Source organism: Lotus japonicus, chromosome 1, assembly GCF_012489685.1.
Source record: "Lotus japonicus ecotype B-129 chromosome 1, LjGifu_v1.2".
Classification (NCBI taxonomy): Eukaryota; Viridiplantae; Streptophyta; class Magnoliopsida; order Fabales; family Fabaceae; genus Lotus; species Lotus japonicus.
Window position 1 is genome coordinate 27,098,934 of NC_080041.1, and position 15,807 is coordinate 27,114,740.

General features: G+C 39.2%; 1 protein-coding gene across 1 annotated transcript; it reads right to left on the reverse strand.

Annotated features, from left to right (window-relative positions):
- Positions 1–1,434: 1,434 nt before the first annotated feature.
- LOC130731426 (uncharacterized protein At4g04775-like) lies at positions 1,435–1,910 on the reverse strand. The gene is made up of 2 exons (XM_057583721.1): positions 1,800–1,910; positions 1,435–1,719 (listed from the first exon to the last, which is right to left on the reverse strand). Exons 1-2 carry the CDS (start codon positions 1,908–1,910, stop codon positions 1,435–1,437), a joined length of 396 nt encoding a protein of 131 aa, XP_057439704.1.
- Positions 1,911–15,807: the final 13,897 nt, after the last annotated feature.

Below are 15,807 nucleotides of genomic sequence, written 5' to 3' on the forward strand. Positions count from 1 at the left end.
CTAAATTACAGAGGGGGGGGGGTGCAACTTGGAAGTGTAGTAGGTGCAAGCAATATGGGCACAACAAGAGAGGATGTAAGAATCTTGTTCCAGAAGAGCAATCTGAATTTGAACCACAAGTTGATGAAGCTGTACCAGGTGAAACACAAGCTGCAACTGCACAAGATGATGGAGTACAACCTACAACTGCACAAGATGATGGAGTTCAACCTACAACTGCTCAGAAGAAACCAAAGGTAACTAATTCAAACACTGCTTCATACTATTGCTATGAAACCTATAATGATAGATCTTGTTTATTTTTGCAGAAAAAGGGATTTAAAAAATGCAGTAGATGCAAGCAGTATGGACATTATAAAACCAGATGCAAGAACATCCCAAAGTTAATTGTAATGCATCAGCCCCGCTCTCTTCCTGGGATTGTTATAAGGGAGCCTGTCAATCCTAATGTCACAGCCCCACTCCCTCTTAATTCTGGAAAAATGGTATTCTAATAATTCATTTTCTGGTAAAATTATGCAATGAGTAACTGGTAAAAATTATGCTAACAATTGAATTTAATTTCAGAAAGAAAAGGTAGTGGAAGATCCAAGATCTGTGGATGAAAATTGGCATAAGGCCTATGCAGGGACTCATGGAGGAGCTACTACTTCATATGTCATGACTGGGAATCAGGGAGGAGCATCCACTTCTGGTTCTGTCCTTCAAGTTCAGATGGAGATTGGGAGTTCCAGTACTGTTGAGAGGGCTGCAACTGAGATTCCAGTAGGCAGAGGAGACCAAGTTATTGAAGATGGTGAAACTTTACCAACACAGTGCAGTGTTGTCCTTGACACAGCAATGGGGGAATCAACTTGACCTTGCATTGGATGAAGGGAAAGCTTTTTGAGTGTATGAAAAAAGCAAGGAAATCTTTCAAACTTTTTAAATGGTTCACATGGTTCTGAAGCAGTAGAATATGGACCACATGGCCACTATGGTCGAATTTTTTTTGTATTATTTATGGGTGTATGTGGACCACTTACTTTGGCCACCAACTTGCTGAATTATAAGTGTTTTAATTATTCATCTTTGTTCAAACAATGACTAGTGGAGTAGTTTAACTCCTTATGTATTGATGTTGATGGTTAACCTAATTCTAGTTAGATGCCTCTTTTTGCTGTGTCATTTTAATCTTATTCAATGAGCCTATTCAATGTGTATGATGAATGAAGTTCAATGTGAACCAAAAGAAATAGCCTAAGAAATAAATGACATCAATAGTAGCCCAACAACTATTCTTCTTTTCATTAACTTTAGGGAATCCTTGCAATAAGTACATGATAGACATACAAAATACTTCCTTAGCCTACATACTTCCATACACAAGATACAGACATACTCCATACTTCCTTAGCCTACATACTCCATACTACCATCTATCAACTAAACTTTTCAACCCTTTCTAGTACATAAACTCCACACTGCTACCATCATTGCAAGGACAGTGAACAAGGATGCAATCTTCTTCTGGAATCTCTCAACTTCAAGCTTCTTCTTGAGCTTGTTAATCTTTTTATTCAAATCAGGAAGAACATGCACAGAGGTGCCTGGGCCATTACCAATCTCAGAATTTAAACTCATTGCATCACTTTCAACTTGAGCATGCCTTCCCTGAGCTGCATTTCTTCCCATAAGTGGTTCATCAATCCAGAAAAAGAAACCACAAGAATCTGGAAACTGCAGCAGACATTGAATTCAGTTACAAGATGAAGACCATGAGATTAAAAAGCCTCAATTAAATACATTCATTCACTTACTTGCCATCTTCTGCATCTCAGAAATCTCCTATCTGGGTTTTCTCGAGTACCAGCTGTGTAGATGATGAGAGTGAGACCACATTGACACTTGGCCTTTCCACCTGCAGACATTGTCCTGGAACGGGAGGACGAAGCGGATGAAGAATTTGTAAGATCAAGTTTTGATCGAGTAGTACAACTCTATGTTTTGATGATTACAAGTTAACATTTTAGTATGAACAATTATGGTACTCTAACGTGTTTTTCTGAGTGTGTTATTTACAAGCTCTGACCTCAATTCAATCTCACACAAATCAGAAGCACTGTGCATAAAGAGTGACCCAAGCAACGCTTTCGCAACATCTATGTTCACTATGAACAGTAGAAACGCTTCAGAAGATCTGAAGCCACACAAAGCTCTGATATGGACTCAGTCACTTGAAGTTCTGAAGATCCAGACGTTCTGACAACCAAGAAACTCTGAAGGTTCAGATGTTCTGATGGTGTAGAAGACTCTGAAGATCCAGAAGCTGAAAAGTGAAATCTCTGATGTCCAGAAGCAAGATGACTCTGAAGACCATGTACTTCCCTCTAAGTTCAGAATCAGAAGATACAACGGTCAGAGGATCTGTGCTTCCCTCTGACTCTGATCAACTGGCTTCACAAGTTCCAACATGAAGCATTCCCCTGATCAGAAGTCTACTAGGTTTAAAGTTCAAGTCACTATCCAAGTACAAAAGCAAATGTACTATCCTGACGACCTACCTAACATTCTCAGCCATAGCAGAAGCTGGAATTTCCAGAACTGCCCTCTAACGGTAGCATTTCCATGCAGCGTTCAAACCCTAATCCTTGGAGTATAAATAGAGGCTGAAGATTGAAAGATGTGGTTGGAAGAATCTCACACGCGCAAGCTAAATTCAAAAAAATACCTTCTAAGCATTCTTTCATCTGAATTCATTGTGTTTACTATTAGCTTTTCAGAAGCAAACTCTTTGTAAACATTCTTTCTTAAACAGTTGTTTAGTTACCTTTAGGATATCAAGTTTGATCGGATCCTAGAGAAGACTAAGAGAGTAAATCTTAGTGTGAGCTAAGTCAGTGTAATTGTTAGTCACTTGTAGGTTTCAAGTGCAGTTGTAACATTTACCTGATTAGTGGATTGCCTTCATTCTAAGAAGGAAGAAATCACCTTAACGGATGGACTGGATTAGCTTGAGGGATTTATCAAGTGAACCAGGATAAAAATCCTTGTGTGATTTTCTATCTCTTATCTTAAGCACTTTGTTCTCGAAAGATTTGTTAAAATCTTCAAGGTGGAAGTTTTATTCGGAAAACGTTATTCAAACCCCCCCTTTCTACCGTTTTTCATACCTTCAGAATTCATTCTTCAAGGCTCAAGAGAACAGGAACGCACGCGATTCAGGGAGAAGAGAAGAGGAACTGGTGTGAAGAGGAAGTAGGAGAAGAGAAGAGGAGAACGCGATTCAGAAGAAGGAGAAGAGAAGATGAACGCGATTGAGCAGAGGGGAGGAACCCGATTCAGGAAGAGAAGAATTGGGGTAATTGGTTGGGGAATTGGGGAAATGGGTATGAACCCTAATTTCTGACCTGTTGATGAATTGAGGAATTGGGGTAATTGGTTGGGGAATTAGGAATGTTTAGTTAGTTTAGGTTTAGGTTTAGAATTAGGATCAGATTAAGTTTAATTAGGTTAATTATGTGTTTATTATATTAAGTTATATTATTTTTTTATTTTTTTATTTTTTTAAGTGCCACGTCACCTTTATTTAAACAGTCAGCATGCCACTTCATCCCTCGCCGGAGCTCGGAGCTCCGGCGAGGACTGACTCCAAACATTTTTGAACAAGAGGGATTGATGCCACAAATTTTTCCGGTCAGGGACCTGGTTCAGACGGCGAAACAAAGACAGGGAGTAATTTGAGGATTAAGCCTTAATATAAAGGTATGTGAGCTTTTATGGTTAATACATTAATTGCAAGCAAAAACACAAGTGTGCTTTACAGATATATATAGATGACTGATATACATTGTCAAGCCTAATTTATTTATTTTCATTTAAGATATATAAAATAATTTTTCATTCACTCTTCAATACATTATATCAAATATATTTTATCTTAAAAAATTATTTATACATTTTTAAATTATAGTATAAATATAATTGCAATTATAGACGAATTTAATGGTTTTTTTAACCTTAGATGTATCATTATCTATTTTGCTTTATTTCCAATAATGATTTTTAAGTCTAATAATCTTATACACGTAAATAACTTGTGGGTAGGTTTTACACAAACAATTAATTATACCATTAGACTATTTTTTACAATATACTTAATTAAATAAAAAATAAGTTGATTAAAAAATTAAATATATCTAGGTGATTGTTGGATATGGCATTGTGTTAGGAATCCAAAATTGGTTTTCGTAAGGGTGTGGTACTCTTTTTCCTTGCTAGGTTTTTATCCCGATAAGTTTTTTATAGTAAGGTTTTAATGAGGCACATTTTTAAGATTACGTTTTAAGCTGTTTTGCGAGGAAGTTTTTTGGGAACTATTAGCTGATTGGGAAGCATTGTTTTGTATTTTGTCATGCGAACCATTATCTCATGTTTGAGTCATTATCAATAATATTTTCATTTAAAAAAAAATAAAAATATATATGTATGTTCCGGTCAAGAACATAAAATCAAGGCATGATGCCTAGAGTGTGTGGAGTGTGATCGGAAATCTTAGAGAGATGAACTCCTAACTGTTTAGAGAGAGAAAATATAACTGAATTTCAATGTTGTTATTGCCAAATGAGCTAAGAGTCCCTTACAATTGGTACCTCCCCCTTATTTATAGGGGCTGAGTTGGGCCTTCGCGCCTTTAGTCAGTCCTAAAGGGCCAGTTGGGCCTCGGGGTGCGAGGCCCAAAAGACCTGGGTCTATCCCGTGCTTAAGTGTGAGCATCCTGGGCGAGGGACCCTGGGGGCTCGCCCAGTCCACACCGGGGGAAGAGCGGGGAATGCCAGGGCTACACTTTGAGATCGGGAGGACTTATGGGTCCGGCGCTTGGGAGTCATTTTTGGGTTGGAGGGGGAAAGGCTAACAGGAAATGTTGAGTTGATAACTATTGGATTTTTTGCCAGATGCTCAAGAATGGCGAAAGTAAAGAAAGAGGAAAGGTTTAAAGTGGGAATTAAGAGTTGGTTTGGAAATCGTGTCCATCATGGCAAAGGTGGAATGATTACTTGGGAAAACGTGGCATTAATCCCGGAAAGGTGAGGGCAACATGTCAGGCGAAAAGTTGTAACCGTTGATGCTGATTGATTCGAATTCAAAAAATGTCAGAATTAGACGTAACTCATTAAATAGAAAGTACAGTAACGGAAGGTTATTGGTCGAAATTTGGGTTGGCAGGGTTCGCTGAGATTTGAAAAGACCTTCCAAAAATGACAGTTGAGATTCAGTAGATTTGCTGACTTAGGCATCACTTTAGGGCGCAATGCGTGGCGAACGCATGACTCTTGTCAAGGGATCATGATTCATAGCATATGCGCAGGGTTGGCGAGGCGAACGGGTCGGATGTCATCGCCGAGAGACTGCATGTGGACTCAATTTGCTTGAGGAAGGGATGGTGCAGCGAAAAGTTTGAAATATGTAGATTTTTGACTTTACTCTCTCGGCCATGTTGGCCATTGCTTTTTAATTCTGATAAGTTTTGGCATTGTTTAGTCTTTTATGGTCTTCGCCTTGGGTTCTTCTGTTTAAAGACACACTCAGCTCTCATACTTCGAGCTCGGTGTCTTGTGGACTGGGCGAGCCCCCAGGGTCCCTCGCCCAGGATGCTCACACTTAAGCACGGGATAGACCCAGATCTTTTGGGCCTTGCACCCCGAGGCCCAACTGGCCCTTTAGGACTGACAAAAGGCGCGAAGGCCCAACTCAGCCCCTATAAATAGGGGGAAGTACCAATTGTAAGGGACTCTTAGCTCATTTGGCAATAACAACATTGAAATTCAGTTATATTTTCTCTCTCTAAATAGTTAGGAGTTCATCTCTCTAAGATTTCCGATCACACTCCACACACTCTAGGCACCATGCCTTGATTCTATGTTCTTGACCGGAACAATGTATAAAATGAAGCAGGTATTGAATTATGTCATTAGAAAATTTAATAACTCGTCGTTATATATTGGGACAATTCTTATCTGAACATTGTTGAGGAAACAGAACCTTTCTATGAACATTTGTCCCCTATAGTCCTACTAAATGAGCCGTTCATTGGGGATATTCACAATCTCTCAATCAAGAAATATTTTAATGCAACGAAAAGATATGCGTAAAAAATTCCTATAAAATGGTCTCTTCACAACTTATTCCAAAATGTGTCTGCAACTCATCCCCTAAACGCACTTTATCTTTTCATTTCATTTATAATGAATTCATGTCAACCTTTAGAGTGAAAAGTCGTGGCACGCAAAAATTTGAAATTGAAAAAATAACCAATGAGAGCAACTTGCTGGTTTCTTTTTGTAAGCTCCGCAAATGGCTCTTCAAGAAAGCTAGCGAGCTTTGAACCCTCTGTGGTGAAGAGATGACAATCATTGTGTTGTCTCCTAGCCTAAAGTTCTTCTCATTCGATCATCCTAGCGCTCAAGGTATTATTTAGTGGTACTTACCGCAAGGCGTTCCTCAACCTGTTGAAACCATGTTGTGCATTTAGGCTTTGCGCAATGCTACCTTGGGTGAGCTTACGTGGAACTTTCTCAGATCAACAACAAGTTTGACACCGAGGGGATGAACAACGAAGAGCAAAATCGCATCCCCAATGTAGCACAAACTCAGATCCTAGGGACAGGTCTAATTGTAAACATGGACAAGCCTCACCTTGAACATTTTAAGGTGGCCCTAGATAAACTCAAGAGGAGGTTCAGATTCTATTGTTATGGACCATAGATGAGGGTGTTGTTAGTGGACTTTCGATGGCATGATTCCTCCCCACCACCCACCGATACCACAACCATCGACGCCATCACCTCCTTAGGAGTCTTCTCCTTAGGATTTTCACACCCCATGAAGCAAGGTCATCACAGAACTTCATCTACGTTCGAATCCTACTGAGAGGTCCACTAGAGATCAGAAATTGTTGAAGAAAGAACAAGATGTGCTTTGGGGGCTTTCAAAAAAGAAATAAATGTAGAACCACCCTATAGGTTCTAATGAGATCATCCAATGACGTGATGCCTTATTTGTGGTTTAGATTTTTTTTGATTTAATTTTATGCATGTTCTATTCAAATAAAGTGCATCTTACTGCAAAAAAGTTCTCCTTTTGTTATTTCTCTCTAAAATTTCTATTTCTTTCATATGAATGAGCTTGGTCGTATAAAATTATTTATGCATTTTGAAATTATCAAGTAGAATGGGCTGATTAAAGGTCTATTCAGGAAAAAGTAGTAATATAGTTTATGCTGAATATTTCAAACAATGTTGTGCTTAAGAGTCAAATCGTTTTCGAGAAGGTTTGATATTTCATGTACGTAATTAAAATTAATATTGAATATTTCGTTCGAAGATTTTTCACAATTATGAAATAAATCATATTAAAGCATATAGGATGATAATTTGTAATAGTGTCATGACTATTCAGAAGTGCCATTTTAAATTTATTTATAATTTTTATTGATTTACGTTTTTCAATCGAATACTGAAACTTAATGAAGCGTTTTTTTTGTTTATATTATACATCAAATATTAAATCTCTCTCTCTCTCTCTCTCTCTCTCTCTCTCTCTCTCTCTCTCTCTCTCTCTCTCTCTCTCTCTCTCTCTCTCTCTCTCTCTCTCTCTCTCTCTCTCTCTCTCTCTCTCTCTCTCTCTCTCTCTCTCTCTCTCTCTCTCTCTCTCTCTCTCTCTCTCTCTCTCTCTCTCTCTCTCTCTCTCTCTCTCTCTCTCTCTCTCTCTCTCTCTCTCTCTCTCTCTCTCTCTCTCTCTCTCTCTCTCGTTTTAACACATTATAAAACATACCAAATGAGTTATCCAAAAGGGGGAGGAGATGGATACGAAAATGATAATATATATATCATAATGTCCATCCTAAAGACATCGAAATACTTATATTTTTTATATAACATAATGTATATATTATGAAATTTCTATCTCTTCAAAAAAAACTATATATTATTAGTTTAATTTATAAACATATTTGTTTTGAGTGAAATCATAATAACCAAATTAATTTGATAAGTATCATCAACACAAGACAATCATGTCCGAGCTTGAAATCCACATCCCTATAGAGATAGCTCTCCTAGCTTTTTTTTATTCCTAAGATTTGAACGCACTAATTAATTTTATTGTATATAATATTTATAAAATATAATATTTACAAGATAGTTTTTTTTATTATACAAATTGATTCTCATTATATGCATGATCAAACTTATTCTCATCACAAATTTGAACTTGTCTTGAACCTAAAGGCTTGTTGGATGTTGTATCATTTTCTTGTATCTATGAATTTTACCGAGTCATTCCTTAGCAGCCCTAGCTATCTTATGTGAGTGGGCTAAGTGATTTATTGTTATAACTTATATGTGTCACATTATAGCGGGTTGTTCAATATTCCCTTATCTTGTGTGAAGATTTTTCTCATAGCTTTTGATGATTGGGGAAGTATCATATGAGAAATGTTATTTGATATGAAAATATTAGGAATAAATCATGATCTTTAAATCTAATCATGATGTGTCGTGATTAAATGTTAATTAAAATGTCACATGAAAACTAAAAAATGTCTTTTGACTTTTAAAGAAAGTACTCGGGCATAATGTCTTACTCTTAACCACTTAATATTCGATCAAACAATCACGCTTTATTCTCATCATTCTCACATAAGAAAATCATTCTCGTGATAAATTTATATCAAGAACAGATAATGTCTTACGGCATAAACGTACGCTCACATTTAATAAATAATATTAAGTGTAAATCCAAAGACTAGGTAGCAGGATTTTAGTTTGAAATAACGAATATCAACTGCCAAGCCTATTTTATTTATTTCCATTTAAGATATATAAATAAATTTTCATTAATTATTTAATATATTATATCAAAGATTTATCATCTTAAAAATATGGTTTATTCATTTTTAAATTATAGTTTAAGTATAATTGCAATTATAGAATAATTTCATGATTTTTTTAACTTATCTATTTTGATTTATTTCCTATAATAGTTTTTAAGTTTAATACTATTATACATGTAAATAACTTGTGGATAGGTTTTACACAAACAATTGATTATACCATTAAACTATGAGTTTAATGGAAATACACTGACAGTGTAAATCATGTTTACACAGTCATCCAATAGAAAGACTTCTTTTTGCCACATCATACTAATTTTAAAAATGATTTTGTTTCATTAAAAATAAAAACAGGAAAAAGCAAATCACGTTTTCCCCTTTTCCAGAACTGCAGATTTCAGTCCTTCAACTGCAAAATCAATCGTTCCCAAAATTTACCCACTAGAGGAAGCGAGTGAGGAATTAGATCACAGGAAGGTTTGGTTTCGTGAGTAATTGGGTTTGGATTGAACTTGTGTAAGGCCCAAGTTTTAACGCTTTGGATAAGTGAATAAAATAAAAGAGTTTATTTGATTAAGATAAATTTGTGAAGGAAAAAGGTTCAGGAAAAGTCCAAGAATTTATCGAAAAACCGATAAGAGTTATAGCACGACTAACATACGCTTAATCCTAGGTCAAAGGTATTAGTGAATAGTTAATTTACGCTTTAGGACACGATGGAAACTAATTCCAAAAATCCTCAGAGAAATGTTAGAACTTCTCTTTTCCATCCTTAAACAATTATTTCGATGCGAAATCCTGGAAAGTACGAACGTCAAATTCCAATTCTCAGAAGTTTGCCGAAACGGAATCCCTGATAGTTCGAGAAACCTAAGATCGACAGACGATGAAGACTTTTTCTATTCGGAGCTGCAAATGAAGATTCCACCCGCGTTCTCCTATTTCTCTCGTCAATTCTAATCTTTCTTCAGAAGGAAGTATTCTCATCCGACGATCACTGCAAAAAGTAGTTTTTCGGGATAAACCGACTTACACCGACTTATGCCGATCTTGGATCTTCTGGTTTAATTCCAAGAATCCTATTTTGAGTTCTGGAATTCTGTCGCCAGAACCTATCTTAGAATGCGCAGAGGAACGCGCAGGAAAAATCGGAATCGCAAAAAAAATCATTTTTCCGTTTTTTTCCAAAACCTATAAATAGCTCGAAAATTAGATTTTTTTGAGAAAAAAAACACCCATTTCCCCTCCCCAAACCCGCGAGCATCAAGAGAGAGAGAGAGATCCGGATCTTCGTCGTTTCTTGCCCGTTTGCTTCACCGATCGTCACTAATCGAAGACCTCGAGGTAGGTAATCTATACTCTCCTTCGAATCGTCGTTTCTGTCCACTTCTCCTGCGACTTTCTGATTTCAAAATTTTGAGGTTTTTGAAAAACTGTTCAAATCAGCTGATTTCAGCGTCTAAACTTCTTCCCTGCATGCTCCTGAGCGTGTTCTGCGGATTAGATTTTGTCAAATGTCGACGAAATGCCGCCGGGATCAATTTCTACCCTAAATACCCATTTTTCGGCAAAGTCGCAACCTTTACGCTCTAATCTATCGACTTGGCTTAGTGCTAGTAGGATTTGTCGTCATAAACGTCGTTGTGGACGTCCCCATCCAATTTGTTTTTCAAAAATCCAATTTTGAAATTCTGAGCTAAAAATAATGACCAAACTACCCCTATATCAGTTTTCGATCCGAAAATTTTTCCGAGCCTAGAACCATCTTAGTTACGGCTTATGTTAACCTAGGAACCAAGTTTGATCGAAGAAAAATCGACCCTCCCAATTAGAGGAAGTGGCCGAGAGCTATATCAAGGGGGGAGGAGAATCCGATTTTTCGAAAACTTGTCTTAACGCGTTAGATTGTCGTACCACGGAGGTAGTAGTGTACAGTGTAACCCTAGGACTCTTTGATTGCTGAGTTTCTGACTCTTGGTGTTGATTTCTGTGATTTTTGCTTAAGGTTCGTTTGAGGAGATTCCCAGAAATCAAGGAGAAGAGCTTGAAGAACATTTTGAGGAGGAAGCTGGAAGACCCACCGGTGAGGGCTACTCTCTGAATTACTAGATAATGCTTTAGGTGTCGATGAAATTCGACTTGATTTATGTGTTATGCACCTAATTGCTAAATGTCTGAAATGATTTCTGAGGCTTCGGCCGAACTTGTTGAGTACTTGATGCCATGATATTGTGTGCTAAATGATTCACATGCTATGTGCTACATGGTTAACTTAGGATGTGTTGGAATATGCTGTTTATGCCTATTGGTTGAGCTGTTTCATTGATGCTATTCCACTCGTGCCTATGTTTCTGGAAAGTGAGGATTACGGGCAAGTCATGCCGAATTTTTATGAGATTTTGAGAGAGTTTTAAAGGACGAACGGAGTTCGGACCTTGTTATGTTTTAATGGATCGAGACCTTCTCAGGGAATTATTTGAGATTATGGGATCTCTGAAAACTCTTAGGAAGTATTATAAGATTAAAATGAAAACTATTTCATCACGGAAAACTCATAAGACATTAATCAACTTCTAAATACTTTGAACAATAATAATAATCTTAGATAAGAGCTTAGAGCCGAATATTAGTTTGGGAAATACGAGAAGTGTCGTCGAGTCCAAGTTTTGAGGAACTAACAAGTTTTCGAGTATGTTGATACTCTTTTCGCTCGATGAGCAGTTTAATGTTTGGCTATCTAAAGTTTAGCCGGAGACTATAAGTTTCCAAGTACTTCGGTACCTTTTCGCTCGATGAGCAGTTTATTGATTGGCTATCTAAAGTTTAGCCGGGAACCATGAGTTCCAAAGTACATTCTTCTTCTTTTGATTAATTCATTTTGTCGCAGAATCGAAGTTTGCCTTAGGGTAGGCTTTTTAGAGACAATAAGTTAGCTAGAACACGTGACGACGTGTCGAGTGAGGTCGGAGACGTTGTTTGGCTAATCACTTGCATTCATGCACTCATTTTGAGGTTAATACACGGCGTGATACCGGACCTCGGTGGATTCCAAAATAGTCATAAGACCCGGATTTCCATATTTAGGACACTACGGTGGTCCTCAGTAGCAGACGGAATGGCAGACCTACGGGTTCACTGCTGATCTGACTACTTTTGTGTGGTGTAAGAGACACGCGAGCAGGAAGGTACCCACCGTGGCTGGTGTTAGGGCCGCCTCGTTGATGTCCATCCTTCTTCCGGAATGCATTTTGTTACCCAGCATTGCATTTCATGCAACATACATGCTGACTTAGTTGCTGAGTGTGATTGGTAACTGTTTATCCTATCTTTGAGGCATGCTACTTGTTATTATGGTTCTTTATATTCATTGTGATACATGCAACCCTAGGAATCTATCCCAAAACTTATAAGCCTGAGCGGCAAGTATTTATTATCCTATAATTATATCTGGTTTTATTAATTATATAATTCTTTGGAGTTGACCCTCGCGTCTGCTGTGTGTGTTTGGGCGGACTACGCCATTTGTCAGATGAGTATGGGGGATTGGTTTACCATGGTCAGCCCATCGGGGGGGACCAGGTACGAGATGCTTGATCAAGACGACCCAGGTGCATGGGTGGTCGATCCCGAGGGCCACCGTGCGACCTACACCGGTCGGGTCATGGAGGACCGTGTCGACCGATTCGGACGCTTGACGGAAGGGGTGATGAGGAGGCACATAGTGAGCTTCAACCTGCCTCCAGGAGTACACTGTGGACCCGGCTTGGGAGTACCTCCACCGCCACCATCCCCTTCGGATGATGAGGACCCCTCTGAGGAGGTGCCAGTAGGTGGGGCTTCGACGGAGTCTAGTCCGTCTACTGCTGCTGCTGTCGTCGCGGATCTCGTTCCGGGCCCCGAGCCCGAGAGGCCAGTGCAGGAGCGCATTAGGGTGGACAGAGAGGGCAGTGTTGAGTATGTCGACTTAGTCGTCCTGGATGCAGATTCGGATGACGACCGCGCTAGCATGTAGGATCGAGTGCTAGTGTGGGCTCCTCGGGTAGGGATTAGTGTAGGAGTAGCGTCGATGCTCTGACCGTCATGCTTCAGTTTTGGGGACAAGGTAGTTTCCTACCGGTAGCTTTTTGTGTGGTTTCCTATGGGGATCACAGAGAGCTGGTTGGATTTTTAGGGGGTCTTTTCTTAGGCCGCTGGGCCAACTTGTTCTCAGATTTTGAGGTTTAGTGTTGCGGACACAGTATTTTTACCTTGGACTGTACATATTGCCTTCGGGCGTTACTTTCTTTCTGTCACCCGTCACTGGAGGTTACTCGTGACGTGGTTGTATTTAGCGAGGCATGTATATATAGTTGTATAGTAGTTTCTTTTATCCTTTGTTGGGAAGTTTATTGCTTTCTGTCTTTACTTACATTATCGAAAAAAAATAATTCACGTTTTTCCGCTTAAGTTATTTCTTTGGTTACTAAAGTGACGCCACCGAAATCGGGGTGTTACAATTGTGGTATCAGAGCTTGTCGAGTCTTTCGGGAGTCTTTGGGGAATAGGTCTTCTGTGCTAGGTTGTGTGACTCTGCGAAGAGTAAAAATTGATTGTCTGCCAAGCGATTTGTCGCTTAGAATTGATTGAAGTTATTGCTTAATCATATTGTATAGTATGTTAGATGCTATCCGATGATGAGTACTAGCTGTTTGTTTGACTAAGCATAGGATGGTAAGCCCTGACCGTATGGCGAAGGCAATAGCTACCATGATTGAGGCAATGATGAATCAGGCTACTGAGGATGCTTACAGACGCGCTGAGGAGGCGGCACGTGAGCAACCTCAACCGCTAATCGAGGCGTCCCAGTAGCAGCAAAGTAGGTTGGACCGAGCTGGAACTGGAGGACCAGTGAGGTCAGGTTCTCAGGAGTACCGTCAGTTGGGGCCGTATCAGCATCCGAAGGAGAGGGGTTTTACCCCAAGCTCTTTTAAGCCTTCGACTACTGCCACTCCAGGGGCAGGAAGCCAATCGGCACATCCTGAGGTGACATGTTTCAGGTGTGGAAAGAATGGACACTATGCTAATGCATGTCTGGACCAAGGGCCTCGATGTTTTAATTGCAACCAGATAGGGCACTTGGCCGTGAACTGTAGGACGTTCCAAGCGGGACCGTCTGACAACAAGATGAAGGGTAAACTTCCTGCCAAATCTAAAGGGGCGAGGAAGCAAGTAACGTGTTACAGGTGCAAGAAGGTGGGCCACCACTCTAACAAGTGTCCAGACGGGAGACCTCTATGTTTCAACTGCAATCGCCCGGGGCATCAAGCCAAGGATTGCAATGTAACCAGGGTTGAGCCATCTGTGCCTACGGTAAGAGGAAGACATCCTGCTGCACGGGGAGGAGTCTATGTCTCGTGCGGCGAGGGAGCTGACGGACTAGTCAGAGGAGAGCGCACAAACGATGGTAACCTTCTAACTATTCCTTCTCATTCTAGTATAATACGCTCCATTACTCTCGTAGCACATGCGACGCACCAATTTTACTTAAATTGTTTAAGCATTGACTTTATAGTTATTACGCCTAATAATACTTTATTTGACCGTTGCTCGTGTTTAAACTATAGAAGTTACACGAGGTTTAGAATAACACGTTAAGCCTAGAAAGTAGTCTTGCACCGATGCGTTTAACAAGAAGCTAGAAGCTGAAGGGTGAATCTCAGAGAGATTCCGTATGGATAGTATACGTATGGTGTCGAGAGTGTTGTAGTTCCGTAGCGGCATCATTGAGGATTTAATATCAAGATCTTTGTGACTGCTGGATGTTAGGAACTCATTGACTGTTCCAGTGGTTTTTCTAAATCTTCACCTTCGATGTATTGGGCCTGATCAACTTAATATCGAGGGGGTGATATTCGGAATCAGAACTGGCAATGGACTTTGATAGATGGATTGGTAAGATTAATTTGATTGGATCGAGGATTAGTTGAGTTGGGAAGTAAAGTTCTTGTTAAGTAATTGATCTCCTTTGGGGAGGAGTTATAGTTTAAGAAATGGATATTCATTTAAGAAGTATTGAAGAATTAAAGGACATTTGAGGTCCAAACTTGGTGAAAGTTAGGTTTTAAGTCTATGAATTCTTGTCTCAAGTGCGTAGGACTCAAGGTTTGTCAGGTTTTGATCGAGAGACTAAGTATCGGATTGATTGGAGGACGATCTAGTTACGGAAATAAAGAGTTAGTATTAAGATGAATACTTGAGGTTGTTATATGTGGACAAATTTCTTAGAGTCTAAGAGTGAATGGAACTTGGTTATGGATTCCGATATTGCATGCTGGGGTTAGCAAGTGAATTTCACTAAGTTAAGTGAGGATTTAAGGGTTAAGATTGACCTTGGGAGGTGAAAATCATGTTCGAATCAGAGATTTAGTGGTGTTGGCATTAATGATTGTAGTTAAACCTCCGAATGTTGAGGGATCGGATGATAAAATGACTAGTTAAGTTTCCTGAGGTACAGCTATGGTTTGATCTTCTAGGGAATAAGTTCGGATTTGGGGGAAGTGTTAAGGATTTTAGGTAATTGTAAAGTGGGTTGTGAATAAGTGAAGGTTGGTTTATGGTTCGAGTAAGGGAAGTCTCGAAAAAAGGGAGATGACAATGATGGATTGTAAGATATAAGATGATGATTAGCTTATAAGTTGCTGATGATATGGAGGTTAAAAGGGACTGGGTCTAGCGATGCACAAGGTATTATGACTCACGTCGAGTTTTACTTTGAGTGATGACTAAGTAGAAGATTGATTTCATGGTGCGAATGAGGATGGTTACGAAGTTGGAATCGACGTTAATGGACTAGTAGATTCCAAGGGAATAGTTCGTCTATGAGTTATAGAGCGATCGAGTTAAGTTTTGAATCATGAGTGGAGATCACGAGGACAGGTTGAACATTCACTCTGGAA

Excerpts from the sequence above, each read along its gene's own strand:
- LOC130731426 (XM_057583721.1), bottom strand. The coding sequence starts at position 1,910 with ATGTCTGCAGGTGGAAAGGCCAAGTGTCAATGTGGTCTCACTCTCATC. Across the intron at positions 1,720-1,799 it reads TGAGATGCAGAAGATGGCAA|TTTCCAGATTCTTGTGGTTT; the intron begins GTAAGTGAATGA and ends TGTCTGCTGCAG.